This window comes from Acipenser ruthenus, chromosome 2 (genome assembly GCF_902713425.1).
Source record: "Acipenser ruthenus chromosome 2, fAciRut3.2 maternal haplotype, whole genome shotgun sequence".
Lineage (NCBI taxonomy): Eukaryota > Metazoa > Chordata > Actinopteri > Acipenseriformes > Acipenseridae > Acipenser > Acipenser ruthenus.
In genome coordinates this window covers 78,023,713-78,039,905 of record NC_081190.1, presented here as the reverse complement: position 1 = coordinate 78,039,905, position 16,193 = coordinate 78,023,713, and the positions used below count along the sequence as shown (strand labels likewise).

Genomic DNA, 16,193 nt, shown 5'->3' with positions numbered 1-16,193 from the left:
GGGTTAATCTCATGACCTAATGTTTTATAGGGAACAGTCTAAAAAGTAATTAATCTTTGGGCCATTCAATAAAATGCTATATTGCTACTATAATTACTAATGTTACTAAGTCAAATAATGAACCCGCTTGCATAGCCAAAACATTACCCAAATATGTTTTGGCATTGTACCTTTCATATCACTTGGGTCATTTCTTGGGGACTATTTAAACTGTATTGTGTGGGTCATAGAAACAAGAGCTATGCCTATTTGGTTTATAGAAAGGATATAATGTGTCCTTATCCTTCCATAGAACAGCACTACAGCCAATGTCTAATCACCAGATTCTCTACTAACCTGATGACTACCTTGTTCCAATAAAATGTGTATTTCTTTGTGGTTAATTAAATTTTAAGTTTAGGCTGTAGTGAAAAGTTTTGTAATTGTATTTAAGTATAATCGTTTTATGTTTATAAACTGTATTATACTTTCATAGGCTGTAATTTTTTTTTTGTACTCTGTACAATTTGTTTATTTTTGCTTCAGTGTGAAAGAAAAATGTACTCACTTCAGGTGTGAACGTATCGAACAATGAAGTGTACCAAATAGGGTAAAACTCCCAGGAGCCATTACTACATAAGTGGTTATTCCATGAGTGATTTAAATATTGCAGACTTGGACAAAAATGTACTCAGTACATTTCCAAGTGTACTCAGCACACATCCAGTGCGAAAGAGAAATTATCAGAGTGTTTCCCTTGGAAAGAGTCGAGTACACTTGGTAAGTGTACTGTACTCTGTACCTTTAAAAGCATACCAGTGAAGGGGTCCTTTAAAATTCAAGTATTTGAAGCATCTAAACTGATTTAAAACTACAGGCTACATTTCGCTACTTTATTTTAAGCTCGTGGTGCTGCTTAAAGTGACTAATGTATGTTTTGAATATATTGTTAACATTCTCTTTCACTTCATGAATAGCTCTTAAAGTATTTATCTCCACATCAGTATTACTTTTCATTTTATGAATCGCTATTAATTATGACGTATGTAGTCTGCAGCTGTAGATGTCCACACATTTACAATTAGCTTTTGACCAAAAGTCAATTAGAGACTCTAGATTGCCTGGATGCACTACTTCAAGCTTTTTTGGTGGCACTGTTTTGTAAAACCAAGGTTCTGTCTGGATTATACTGTAGATGCTATAGATCCTCTAGATTTAAGAGGAACAGGTCAACATTTTTTGGCTTCATTACTTGTTTTGGGACAAACATGGGTTTTTCATTTTTTTTTTAAAGTATTCTTTAAAAATGTAACTGAATATATTTTTTAGCATTGAATATGGTGGGAAACCAAAGTATAATTCCTACTGTTTTACAGCAAAAAAAGAAAACAAAATAAACCTACTACCCCACCGAATGACCTGTTCAAGAAAGGCGAGGGGGACACTCTTTAATATGTATTGTTTAATTCAGGCATAATTTATTAATAGGTTTCCTTTGTATGATGTCCTTTTGATATAGTTTTTTTTTTTGCCACTAGATATATTTCATACAGTGTTTGTTTGATTTTATTAAAATATGTGTTCCAGTACTAAAGAAATACAGAATTGAATAGGGTATCCCTGTAGTTCATTGTTGTTGTAATACTCTTTGTGAATAAAAATTTTTTTTTAAAAAATTGTAGGTAATCTTTTTGTGTTTTCAGAGCAACAACACAGCATAGCTGGACTATTTTGAAACATTTTGAATGTAGAGGAATAGCTACAGAAAAATAAACATTTCTGGATTCTCTTTTGAACATGTCTTGAAAGTGTTAAAATGCTTGTGAATTCACATATTTTGAACCTGTTCCAAATCAATTCACATCTTTGCAATTCAATTAACTTGTGGAGAATCAATGTAAAAGGTGTCATTGTTAGTATTTTGTATGAACATGTCTTGCAGTTGATCGCTGTCACTGAAAAGCAGAGGGAATCGTGACCAAATTAATTAAGCATCTCAGTTAATGGAATCCTGACTTCAGTCAACTCTGTCTTGCCAGGTGACTCTAGACTGTAATTCCCTTCATTCATAATTATTAAAATGCCTTACTCAATCCTTTTTAGGCTTTGTACCCATTGATCGTTATAATACCTTAGACTGTTCTAGGTTGTTAAATGCAGTTGTTTACATGTAGATGTATAAAACCAGCCTAGTGCAAATTAACACCCAAGGCTTACAAATGTTATGATAAAAAATGCTAAACTTATATTAGGTGGTTTTATTTGAGTTACAGCACAGCCTTTAATTTGGTTTTCCAGTTCTCTTTAATCTAATCTTCATGAATACTGGGTGGGCTGGTGTTGAAGCAGTGCAGTTGAAGTTAGAGTGGTTTATATCCTTGTAAACTCGTGACAGACAAAGAGCTACAGAGATTGTGTACTGAGCCCTATTCATAAACCTTCACTTCGTGATATATTTTAAAGGAGTGTTTTTCAAGTCTGTTTTGACTAATTCATGAATGTTTGGTTTTCATGAAACTCTGACTGCTGTTAAAGAAAACAGCAGAAGTCATGAACAGTTTTTGAATATGAAACGTTATTTATTTAGTAAAAAATCCATAAATCTTACCCATTGTGCACTGTCATTTACTACACAGTTCTCAGATGTGCAGCATTGGAATAAGTGCATTTCATTAAAACAGTGAATTCTGGCATTATACTAGATTAAAGAACGTTTGGTTTTCATGCCTTACTTTCAGATATCCTTGCACTTCCTTGGTCATTTAACCATTTGGTCACCAGCATTTCTGTTGCATGAAACCGCAGTGCAATAATCCAGCACCTCTGCACTTAAGCATTTGTATGTCAGCTGACAACAGCTGATATCCCATCACACCTTTCTTCTTAAAGGCGTACAGCCTCTATAAAATAACCCCCAATATCTCTCACAAGCACCTGGGTACATATTGTTATGGTGCATCTGTATAGCTAGTATGTACTATATATCACCTTGCAGTACAATAAATGGGCTGAATGATAATACCCGAAAATAATCTTAATATTTTTTTTAATAAAGCAGCCAATGCAAATATAGTATTGGGAGTGGATTGCGCCGATTGCCGGGTTACTTTTGACCCCCTGCATTCATTGTCACTATTTTTGCTTTGAAAATAATTGGTTATTTTTAACGTTTTAGCCCCTCGAAGTGCATAACACAGAAAACCCGCCCCTTCAACTCTCTGATTAGTTAAATGTTGTGTCAAGACGTAACACAGCTGTCATGTGTTTACAAGATTTTTTTTCACCCAGCAACGTGCAAGTGATCTAGTCTGTTAGAAGCGCTGTAAATCCTTATTGTTAAAGGCACAGTAACATCTGCAAGACGGGCGGATCGGGTTTTTTCAGCCAGGCTGAAAAGGCCTGGGTAGAACCGTGCGACTGTAATGTAGTGCCAAATACTATTTTTATGAATGAAAATAAATATAATGTGTTTCTCTCAAAACTGCACATGTGGGCTACGCCCAGAGTATCGAATGGAAGTGCATGGCAGTAAGATTTGAGGAACTATTTCAGACTGAATTCTGTTTATTGGCAAAACCACCATTATTTCAACTGGGTGTTTTGTCTGCCAGACCTGGGTTAGTGGGTTAGACACTGAGTTTTATGTCCAGAGTCATTGTTAAATAAGATTCAGTTAAGTAGATTGTGGTTAAACACATTTCAAATCACATCCATTAATGCAGACATCCAAGTTTTGAAGCAGCACATCCTTCATTTATTTAACACATCTCCATAGCCCTTAGAAATCATTATTTTAGTATTTTGGAGCACCAGATTTGAGATTTGCATTAAAGACACAGCAGCATAATACATACAGGGGCATCAAATGCCTCCTTTTAGTGAGGAAATTAAATGTGTTTCCCTGTTGAGCTTTTAGAGAATTGCAGATGAGTATTTTGTTAAAGTTACATGTCTGAGTTATCAATAGAAAACATTGGATCTGTTTGTCTAATTATTTCTGTTTTATAATGTTGAGTTTCTTTAATGTAAAAGAAATAGAGAAACATATGTTTAATGACTCTTGGTCATAGACCATTTTAATGTAGCACTAAACTTTGTTAAGGGCTATTCACAATATAGCGTTTATCCCTGTGTTTTTTTCACCTGACATTTCGGTGCTATTTTTGTATTCAGACTTGCGCGTCAAATATCACAGGCAAGATGGGGGAACGTCTGATTTAGAGCAGTGCAGAATATCTTGTTCTTTTGATAAGCAGCATAAGAAATATCTCTAAAAAGAATACAAACATTTATTATGGGAAAATATGAGAAAACCGGAAACTAAGCACTATTGGTATGTTAATGTAAACACACTCTGACTACAGGTTTTCGTTAACTGTCCGGGTGTAGCTTAGTTTAGTGCATGCCATGAGATCCAGGAGTCCATTATTAAATATAGACTGAACTACAAAACAAAGTCACGTATCTAATTATATCCAGTAGCACATGCAGGTAAGTGATATTGTATTTACAGAAAACGGTTTTATGTCAATCATATATGTTAGTATACGTGTAGTTTTTCCCCAATAATGTAAAACCCTGTCTGTGCTGTCTGACGTTACAACTGCATTGACAGTACCATCTACCTGCGTTTACTGTATTGTTTATTTAAAAAATCACGATGCATTGAAATGATTGCGTTTGGTAGTCCTGTCTGTACTTCTAATTTTGTTTAAACAATGTTTTTGTTGCCAATAACATTGTTGAGATTATTTGTTACCTGTAACACAATTTGAGATGATATAAATATATACAGTATATTTCAGCTCTTGCACAAGACGCTGGTACACCCCTAAAGTTTCCCGTTGCTTGTTATCATAGGGTGAATCCACATTCTCTTTTTTTTCTTCTTCTTCGGAGCAATAACCATGCAGCAGCTTGCACCTGATCCCTATTGCCTTCAGATTATATCTAAATTTAGCAGGACAGGGTGGTGATCGCTACCTTTTTCGTCCAAAAATTGAACCTGTTTCGATTTCTTTCTTCACAGCGATTACGCTCAAGTATGAAAGTTAGTAGTTAATTACATAGGTTCGATGCTTTACCATAGAAAAAGCAGCGAATAAACACTATATTGTGAATAGCCATTTAAAATTGAAGAAAATAATCTACCTGAACTTTCCTCTTATGTGTTTGTTCATAGGTAAGTAAAGTGTACATATAAACATTTGGATTGGGCCATCATTTGCCCTGATCATAGCCTTGATAAGATGTGGCTTTGTCTTCATAAGGTACTAAAAAGTGTTTAAAAGGATGTTGATCCATTCAGTAATTGATATTTTGTGCAGTTGGTCCAGAGAGGTAGGCATTGAGATCCTGGAAGATGCCTGAATTGTCTATCATGCTCCTCAAACCGATGGTTTTGGCAAGGTGGATTCGTGCATTGTCGTCTTAAAAGTAACCAGACATCAGCATCATGGTTGAAGACCAGCATTGCTGGTCCGTCTAGAGTTATCTAAGGGTCCAGGGTATAGTGCCCCACACCAGAGAGATGCCAGTTGTTATTTAGAAAGCTTAGTATGTTATTGATTTCTTGTACCAATGCTTCACCAGTGAGGAAGAGCTCAGATTAATACAATACCTGTACAATTCCAAGGTTCAAACAGAGAACTAACCATTATGAATTGAGCTAGAATTGTCTGCCAGATTTCAGTTGGAACAATGGAATGGAATAATTGAAATAACTCAGAAGAGTTTGGAGTGAAGGTTAGGGTAAGGAAATTAAAATATTGCCAGCATTACTACTTGGCAAAAAGATGTCTATTCATTAAAGCAGGGTGAACATATTCCTAATAACTACTACCATGCTTTTTTCTTATGTATTGGAAAATGAAACAGTGTCCAGATGAAATGTTGTATAGTACTGCACTTATGAAACATACTGTACTCACAATGAACAATAGATTTAATACACCAAATTGCATACAATGCAGGCACCTTTTCTGCTATTTACTTTAACTCAACTTTACAAAGACAGTGCATGCTAGTACTGCAGTTGTTAGGCAAAGTGAATTGTTTTTTTATGGCAGCACTTTGTCAAGTAGCACTTTCTGACTCAAAGGAAATGATGCCCCTTACAGAGTAATTTCAGTAAAACTAAATGATGTGAATTACAGCTGTTTTATTACAAGAAAATCTGTTGGAAACCACTATCTAAGCTTTATTGCAATCTCAATAAAACTGTCCTAAACATTGAAGGTTGGGTAGCTGACAATTCACCATCCAACAATTTTACTACTTTACTGTAAATGTCCATTGAATACCAGCACAATTTTTCTGTACTGTAAAAGTCCATTGAATACCAGCACAATTTTTCTTCTGTACTGTAAAAGTCCATTGAATACCAGCACAATTTTTCTTCTGTACTGTAAAAGTCCATTGAATACCAGCACAATTTTTCTGTACTGTAAAAGTCCATTGAATACCAGCACAATTTTTCTTCTGTACTGTAAAAGTCCATTGAATACCAGCACAATTTTTCTTCTGTACTGTAAAAGTCCATTGAATACCAGCACAATTTTTCTTCTGTACTGTAAAAGTCCATTGAATACCAGCACAATTTTTCTTCTGTACTGTAAAAGTCCATTGAATACCAGCACAATGTTTCTATTGTACTGTAAAAGTCCATTGAATACCAGCACAATTTTATTACTGTTCTGTGAAAGTCCATTGAATACCAGCACCATTTCACTACTGTACTGTAAAAAGTTTGCGCACCACTGCTTTATGGGTCGAACAAAATTACAGTGACGGCTGTGTTTGTTTTGTGATGTGGTCTCTTTTTCTGTAAGCCCTACAGACACAAAAATAAGATGGAATTAATTTCAGTCACTAACCAAAATGAAATTACATTAAAAAGACTCCCATCTGTCCACATAATCCACCCAACATTTATTTCCCCATGGCTGAACTGGCTTTGTATACCATAGTAACTAAAACTATGTTTTGTTTATTCTTATTTACAGCTGTCCCTTTTCCTCCGAGTCACCTGCTAACAGCGAAGGAAGTGTTTGACACCGATGGGAAGCCCCGAGTTGATGTCTTAAAGGCCCACCTTACAAAGGAAGGCCGGCTGGAGGAGAGCGTGGCCCTGAGACTCATCACAGAAGGAGCAGCCATACTGCGGGCTGAAAAGAACTTGTTAGATATTGAGGCTCCTGTGACAGGTAAGGGAGCATGTACTGTGAAGGGTCAGGTTAAGTAAAAGAATATCTAATAGTAGCTGAACTGTACCTAAAGCTCAGCAGTAAGTATGTTTGTTATTGAGAAGGTTTTGAGTTCAGTCATCACTATTGTCACTCTTCAACCTTCCAAGTGATGGATATTCATCCCAAAATGATTAATGTCCTACCCCCTGATAGTTTGACCTGCTATACAGTTTGAAGTCTGACTGGTTGTGTGCCGTATAGTGGTCTGTTAGAGTTGGTTTTGCGTATTGGAGCAAAACTGTGGCTATTGTAACAATGGAACATTCTTATTCACAAAAATGCACCTTTTCTGAATTGTAAAAGATGGAATTTGATACCTCACTTCAATTGTATTTAATTATATCCTGATGTAACTATCACTGACACTGTTATCTGCTCCATTATTGAATCGTATTTTGTCATATACTTGTACTTGCTAGAAACTGAAGTCATTGTATTTTATCTTGCTCTTAATTGTACTAATACTTGTACTGTTATTCTTGAAATGTATTTTTGTTTACGACTGTGAGTCACCCTGGATAAGGGTGTCTGCTAAGAAATTAATAATAATAATAATAATAATAATAATAATAATAATAATAATAATACAGACGTGCTCAAATTTGTTGGTACCCCTCCACAAAAAACGAAGAATGCACAATTTTCTCTGAAATAACTTGAAACTGACAAAAGTAATTGGCATCCACCATTGTTTATTCCATATTTAATAGAAATCAGACTTTGCTTTTGATTTTTTATTCAACATAATATTGTAAATAATAAAACAAATGAAAATGGCATGGACAAAAATGATGGGACCGCTAACCTAATATTTTGTTGCACAATCTTTAGAGGCAATCACTGCAATCAAATGTTTTCTGTAGCTCTCAATGAGACTTCTGCACCTGTTAACAGGTAGTTTGGCCCACTCTTCCTGAGCAAACTGCTCCAGCTGTCTCAGGTTTGATGGGTGCCTTCTCCAGACTGCAAGTTTCAGCTCTTTCCATAGATGTTCGATAGGATTCAGATCAGGACTCATAGAAGGCCACTTCAGAATAGTCCAATGTTTTGTTCTTATCCATTCTTGGGTGCTTTTAGCTGTGTGTTTTGGGTCATTATCCTGTTGGAGGACCCATGACCTGCGACTGAGACACAGCTTTCTGACACTGGGCAGTACGTTTCGCTCCAGAATGCCTTGATAGTCTTGAGATTTCATTGTACCCTGCACAGATTCAAGGCACCCTGTGCCAGGCGCAGCAAAGCAGCCCCAAAACATAACCGAGCCTCCTCCATGTTTCACTGTAGGTATGGTGTTCTTTTCTTTGAAAGCTTCATTTTTTCATCTGTGAACATAGAGCTGATGTGACTTGCCAAAAAGCTCCAGTTTTAACTCATCTGTCCAAAGGACATTCTCCCAGAAGGATTGTGGCTTGTCAATATGCATTTTAGCAAATTCCAGTCTGGCTTTTTTATGTTTTTCTTTCAAAAGTGGAGTCCTCCTGGGTGTTCTTCCATGGAGCCCACTATTGCTCAAAAAGCGACGGATGGTGCGATCACAAACTGACGTACCTTCACCTTGGAGTTCAGCTTGTATCTCTTTGGCAGTTATCCTTGGTTCTTTTTCTACCATTCGCACTATCCTTCTGTTCAATCTGGGGTCGATTTTCCTCTTGCGGCCGCGCCCAGGGAGGTTGGCTGCAGTTCCATGGACCTTAAACTTCTTAATAATATTTGCAACTGTTGTCACAGGAACATCAAGCTGCTTGGAGATGGTCTTGTAGCCTTTACCTTTACCATGCTTGTCTATCATTTTCTTTCTGAATCTCCTCAGGCAACTCTCTCCTTTGCTTTCTCTGGTCCATGTTCAGTGTGGTGCACACAATGATACCAAACAGCACAGTGACTACTTTTCTCCATTTAAATAGGCTGAATGACTGATTACAAGATTGGAGACATGTGTGATACTAATTAAAGAAACTAATTAGTTTGAACTATCACTATAATCCAATTCTTTATTATCTTTTCTAAGGGGTACCAACAAATGTGTCCAGGCCATTTTAGAATATCTTTGTAGAATAAGCAATAATTGTATAATAATAAATTATGTTAAACGTGTATTCGATTCTTAAATGGTATTTTTTTCATAGTATTTGTAAATAAAAAATTGCTGAGCTTATTTTTTAAAATGTATATTTCTCCAGAAAAAACAACAAAAAACAAACTCTGAAACTTTCTAAATGTTGTTCATTTATTTTTTTTCAAGGAACTCATAATCTCAGAAGCTTCGTGCATTGGCTGCCATTTGAGTATCATCACTTCTTTTCCTATGTCAACTTAATTCCTTCATGCAGCCTCTCGAAGTTGACATGTACCATTTGAAGTATTTGCAAACGGTGTACTTTAAAGTAGTGGGGTTCCGAAAAAATATAATGTTACACGTCCCCAGGTGTTGCTACAACTGTTTAAATAACGTACCTGTAAATTTTCTTTTCATTGTTAAAATACTGACAGCTTTTACACTTACAAAGTATGTTTCAAAGCTCTTTTCAAAAATGGCCACCCTAGTGCACTGATAGTGTAAGGATTATTGCCCACATTGTCAGGTAACACAATGTGGGCAATAACACAGCAATAACGATCCATGATGTGGTACGGAACAGAAAAACCAGAGCACTTGTTATGTTTGTTTGTGTTTTTAAATTGCTCTTCCTGCAGTGATTTAGAGAAGGATTTCTCAATCCTGGTCCTGGGGGGGACCCCTCTGTCTGCTGGTTTTCATTCCAACTGAGTTCTCAATCACTTAATCAAGCCCTTATTTGAACTAATAATGTGCTTAAAGGGTATATAAGGACCTTTTTATTTTATTGTGTTACGTTCCCATGTGTTGATACAACTGTTTACGTAAGGTGTGTGTATTGTTTTAACTGTTTTTTTTTTTTTTAAATTAACCACTTTTTTAAACTTTTAAATTGCATTCCCTGGGAAATGTAGTTCTGAGAGGTCCATGCAGGTACATGGGAAGCCAACTTGAGGCAGGGAATACAATGTAAAAGTTTTAAAAAGTGGTCAAAATGTTAAAAAAAAAAAAAAAATGAACCTTAGCGGTCCATTTATTCAGCACGTCTCAGGTGCTTCAGGTCCAATTTATTTTCACATGCGCAGTTTATTTTAGACATGCTGTTTAAATTATTTTTTTTTTCACTGTAAAACACATTTAAAAGGCACTGCATATCAACAGGACAAATGCAAATGTCCGTGATATTCTTTGAGCGCTGGATGCAGAAGCATGGTGCATGGGCTCTGTGTATTGCTCAGATCCGCACCTTTTTTTTTCTTTTTTTTTTCCAGCTTCTCCCGGCTCCTATCGGTCTCACTCGGCCATTGAATGGTTTTCTTTGCTTTTTCCGGAGAAAAAACGACTAGAGACCTGTGTTTTACATCTTTTTGATGATGTCGGACAGGGTCCGACATCGGACCGGAAAGGGAAAATTGTAATGTTGGGCCTGTTCTGACATAGGACTGCAAAGGGTTAAAACAATACACACACCTTACGTAAACAGTTGTAGCAACACATGGGAACATGTAGCACAATAAAATAAAAGGTCCTTATGTACCCTTTAATTAGACCTTTTTAATTGTTCTCAGCTCCTAGAAAGTTGCAGATTTCAAGGTACTTATAAAATTGTATAGTTAACTTGAAATCTTCAACTGTTTAAAAGCTTAATACAATTAAAATGGTCTAATTAAGCTAATGAATAGTTCAATTAAGGGTTCAATTAAGTAATTGAGAACTCAGTTGGAATGAAAACCAGCAGACACAGGGGTCCCCCAGGACCAGGACTGGGAAGCCCTGATTTAGAGGACAGATCTCAAACACCAGTGCACTAGAGCAGCAATTTTGAAAAGATATTTGAAACAGACTTTAAAGTAAAAGCTGTCAGGATATTAACAATGAAAAGATAAATTACAGGTACATTATTTAAACAGTTGTAGCAACACGTGGGGACGTATAATGCTATATATTTTTGGAACCCTGCTACTTGGTTTTTAAAGGGCAGTGTTGTGTGATGCACTGCTGTTACGGACTGTGACCTTTGCCGATGAAATGAGGTTAAAAGCTGTTTTAACAATGTTCGCTTGCAGTCTGTGGTGGCTGGTTTTGTGTCCAGCCTCTGCCCTGTTACACCAGCAAAACTAGCAGCTCTGACCTGTGCTTCTCATTGCTGACATTTTCCAACAGGTTGTGGATAAGAACTAGCATTCTGTTTTGTGTTGTTAGCACAGGAAATGCAAATGAGTTTCCTTATTTTTTTTTTAGCAAAGTAGCACATGTAGACTTCCAGCTTGTTAAATAGCCTGGTAAAAGCTCATATCAATCATCTGTAGAAGTGGTACAGTTAAAAGGTGCTAATTGGCCTTCAAAACATGTCAGTCTAATATGGAAAGCATTGTGAACTTTCCATATTAGACTGACAGGAATGTCTCAATAGATGTAACCAATGCAGAGAGTACGGGGCACCCTGGAGTACCCTGTGCAATTCACCATCCTTATCGAATTATTTCTATTTGGCACGAGGCACAAATACATACAGCAAAACCATTACACCGTTTCGAAAACGCTAAACAGAATGCAGAATTAGAATACAATTATAATAAAGTTGTCTGACGTTTAAATATAAATACAAATAATGCTTTCACGCACAGTGAAGATAATAGCCTTAATACAAGTCCTGCTGCTACATCTGTTTTTCTTTACCTAGCTTTTCTTCTGGTCTTTGCAGAGTTTTTCCTTTTTTTTTTTTTGTTGACTTGCCTGGCAAGTTGTATTAAATTTATGTTTTAGCTGCGAGAATCCACCTGCATACAAACCCGTTTTTGTTTTTACCAGGTATGCGGGAGCCATGAGGAATATTCTCATAACATAAAATGAACAGACCAGGGTATAGCACTACCCCGGGGTATCGCATGGTGTCTCATATATTGTACACTGTTATTATCATTATCTCCGTTTTTGTTTGTCCATTTTTGTATGATAGCAGCAGTGCTTGAAAACTCTAGCCATTTATTGAAATATTGGGCCATGGGCGGCAGCGCAGTCATAAGGAGCATATTAGTTAATATTAGTTTTGATATTATTAGCTAAGTAAAGTTTTAATAATATCAAAACATACAGACTTCCTAAAAAGCCTGTGAGAGCTGCTGGTTGTGGAACACAGTATGTAATCAATAGGACCGTGTAACAGGGGCGATGTTACATACGTGGGTCGTCACTAGATAACACTGAGGCAGTCACAGAGCATTGGGTGTTGATACGGCGCACAGGCACGCAGATTTAATCACAACACAGGTGCTGCCACTAGGGCAGTGGTGCGCAAAGTGTGGAGAGTCAGTAAGGGGGGCGCGACTATAACTAAAGGGTGTGTTTGGCATTGTAAGCAGAGGAGACGGGGAAGAGGAAGGATTGGCTTTCGGAGTGTAAGGGCAGTTCTGCAGCATACAATGCCAAATCAAACACGTCAATGGGCGGGGGCTCATTTGCATGTTAGCTTCAGATTTAGCTGGCAAAATAAATATAGTAATCTGTCGCATATCTGACTGCAGTGGGGCCAGAGTAAAAAAGGCAGATGAATGAATCCTGTTTTAAATACCATTAAACACAGATGTATCAATTACTATATTCACACAATTGTTGTATTCAGCTTTTATTAAGGAGCTCCCCTAAATCCCTTGTTTAGAAAGATACAGGGTATTAATGCTTGTGACAGTGTAGCCATCTGCTGTGTGGATACGTGCATTCATTGCTGAGTGACAGGCAGGAGATCTAGACAGAGGTTGATGTTGATGCGCTCCTCAGGCGAACAGGATTTATTTACATATCAACATACTGAACAGCTCACATGACACTACCAGCAATGGCAGCGCACGGATCACATACAACAAAAGGGATCATTACAGAAGGAAACATGGCCAACAATAGTTTATTCACAGCTCTGCCTGCCATTTTATGGACACCTTGCCGAAGTTGTTTACCTTCAAAATCTCAGTTCTAGTATTACTAGCCATCCTTAACAACTGGACATCTCTCTTCTTGGGCTCTTGCTGTAAAACCTCAGGTCGCATATAATATCAGATTCAACTAAAGCCATTATTAAAAAAAAAATTAGAATCGCACAAATTCTAACTGCTCCAAATCCAGTAGGTCCTTCACCAAGCTGTGGTTACCACAGCAATGTCTTCAGAAAAGGATTCCCCAGCACTGGTGGATTGCCATGGTGACAAGCAGCTTTGTGAGGTGCTCAAGGTTTGTGCCTCATGCAGCAGTGCAGCAGCACTACAGTGTTCCAGCTTTCTGGCGTTGTGCTTTCGCTACTGGTGAAAGCGAGCTGTGGCTTTTAAATAATGCCACTAGCGCATCTGAATATGCAAAATGTTTTTTTAGCCTTTGGGAATTCTTGGCGAGGCCATGCTTCACTTGCCTCGACTGACAAGCCGCGTCTGTACTCCACCGCCACTTGCTTCATTTTCACTCACTTTCCTCTTCAAAGACCCTGGTTTTGTCCAGAGATCCATTGCTGATACTTCTCACTAGGGGCTAAATCACGTAACACGCTGCAACTCGCTGCATATTTAACCACACTTTATACAATGTGTGCAAAGTGTACAGCAGCTGGTGCTACATTCTGTTGAAGATGATTTGCGTTGTGAAATTGGGGACTTGACAGGCGAGGAGGCTATTATTATTTTGTTTTCCTGTGGACCACTGACATAGAATAACCAAATGTATTTTCATGTGATGTTTTATTTATGCTATAACAGTTAACTGTAAATAAAATGCATAATGTAACAAAACTATGTAAGACTTGTATAAAATATACTTTCATTGCAAGTATATTTATTGGTCAGTAAGTATTTAACAGTGAATCATCATACTTACCATTTCAGCAGTGTGGAGTAGTGGTTAGGGCTCTGGACTCTTGACCGGAGGGTCGTGGGTTCAATCCCAGGTGGGGGATCACTGCTGATGTACCCTTGAGCAAGGTACTTTACCTAGATTGCTCCAGTAAACACCCAACTGTATAAATGGGTAATTGTATGTAAAAATAATGTGATATCTTGTAACAATTGTAAGTCGCCCTGGATAAGGGAGTCTGCTAAGAAATAAATAATAGTAATAATAATAATAATAATAATAATAATAATAAATACATGTCTTTGGATATCAGGTAACCCTTTCTTATGCAGTGGATTGTGGGATACTTGAAGTTTTGCTGTGTCTTTAGTTAAAAACTTGCTAGGACTTTCTACCAAAATAAATCTGGATGTAATGCTGAACTGATGTAACGTAGTTATCTCAAGTCTTTCATATGTTTCATTGACTTTTATAGGCTGTAAGCATGCTGGACAGTTCAAGTGTGACTCCTGGTGAAATGCTGGGTGATGCACACTTTCTGGCTCGAGTGAACTAACAAAAGAATAATAAACAAAAACAAAGAGAAAAAGTAAAAATAAACACAAGAAGTTAATTATTTGTGTTTGCTGTATTTATTCGTGTTTATTATTCTTTCTTCTCTCCCCTTCTCTCTCTTCAGTTTCTTTGACCTGCATGTCCACTGTTTACTGCAAGGACGTTAGTGTTAGAAAAACATATTTGAGAACACCCATGTGTTGAATTCCATAGAAATGTATTAGCCTTTTCAAACACATTTTACTCGATTTCAGATGTAAGAAGAAAATGGGCAGTATATACTAAATACAAATTAAATAAATCATTAAGTTAAACCAGAAGTCAGTCGCATTTAATGTTATTTACCTGAATCTGTACAGGGAGAGAAATGACCAAGGGAGGAAAGCGTCACATTAAATTTAAACATACTATTAATTTCAAGTTGGATTTTTTTAAAGATACATATTTTTTTTATAATTTAAAACTCTAAATGATAGCAGCAGTGGCAAATGTAAAATGTAAAGCTCATAGTAATATTAAGAACCATTACCAGGGTCACTAAAACAGTGTGCGTTATTATTATTATTTATTTCTTAGCAGATGCCCTTATCCAGGGCGACTTACAATTGTTACAAGATATCACATTATTTTTACATACAATTACCCATTTATACAGTTGGGTGTTTACTGGAGCAATCTAGGTAAAGTACCTTGCTCAAGGGTACAGCAGCAGTGATTCGCCCACAAGGGATTGAACCCACGACCCTCCGGTCAGGAGTCCAGAGCCCTAACCACTACTCCACACTGCTGCCCCAAACATCTCATTACAGGAATGACAAAAAGTGTGCGGAGTGCATTGGAGCAGAGATGCTTTCTAATGATTTACTAATATACACTCATTAACATTTTTTATGCGACAGATTGTTTCGGTGTACCTTTAAAAATAAAATGGCATGTCCTACAGTTAACTGAAGACTGAGTGGGAAGTAAAACTCTGTGAGGTCTGAGTTTTGTGAAGTGAAGTACAATGAAAATAAAATGTATTTCAGTGTAAAGTACCATTTTTGACAGTTTGATTTGTTATTTAAAAATGTTCAAAATAAGTCTCCTGTTAAAACGAACAAGTTGCTAACTGTGGTCCTCTAAACCCCAGGTGAAAAACTGCTTAACCCTGTCCATATTGTTTATTTGTTTTGTAATCTGTACATAACCACACATTTCCAATTATTAAGTTATTGAAGGACAAATGTAAAATTTTGCAGCAATCGTCATGACCACCATAAATGATCTAAATCTCTGCTATAAACCTCTTTTTATTACTGGTACTTCGTCATGAGCTTGAGATGTTAATGCCCACATGTTTATTGCAAGATACAGTTAATAACTGAATATACCCTGGCTCCTGAAACTGCCTTTTATAATATGTATTTCATGTGAGAGACACAACAGTAACTCAATAGTAAATTCCATTAATACAGTCCTGTCTAAAACCAACACTGAAGTATGACATTCTGATTGAGTGGGAAATTCTAGTCATCATCATA

At 36.8% G+C, this 16,193-nt stretch overlaps 1 protein-coding gene across 4 annotated transcripts in view; it reads left to right on the top strand.

Moving 5' to 3' along the window:
• The window catches only part of LOC117409043 (protein phosphatase 3 catalytic subunit alpha-like), a 156,298-nt gene that overhangs the window by 73,939 nt on the left and 66,166 nt on the right, over positions 1-16,193 (top strand). For all 4 annotated transcript variants that reach the window (XM_059001735.1, XM_059001745.1, XM_034014571.3 and 1 more), the window contains exon 2: positions 6,984-7,184. In XM_059001735.1, coding sequence (XP_058857718.1) covers positions 6,984-7,184 — 201 coding nt within the window. The remainder of the gene's footprint in view (positions 1-6,983; positions 7,185-16,193) is intronic.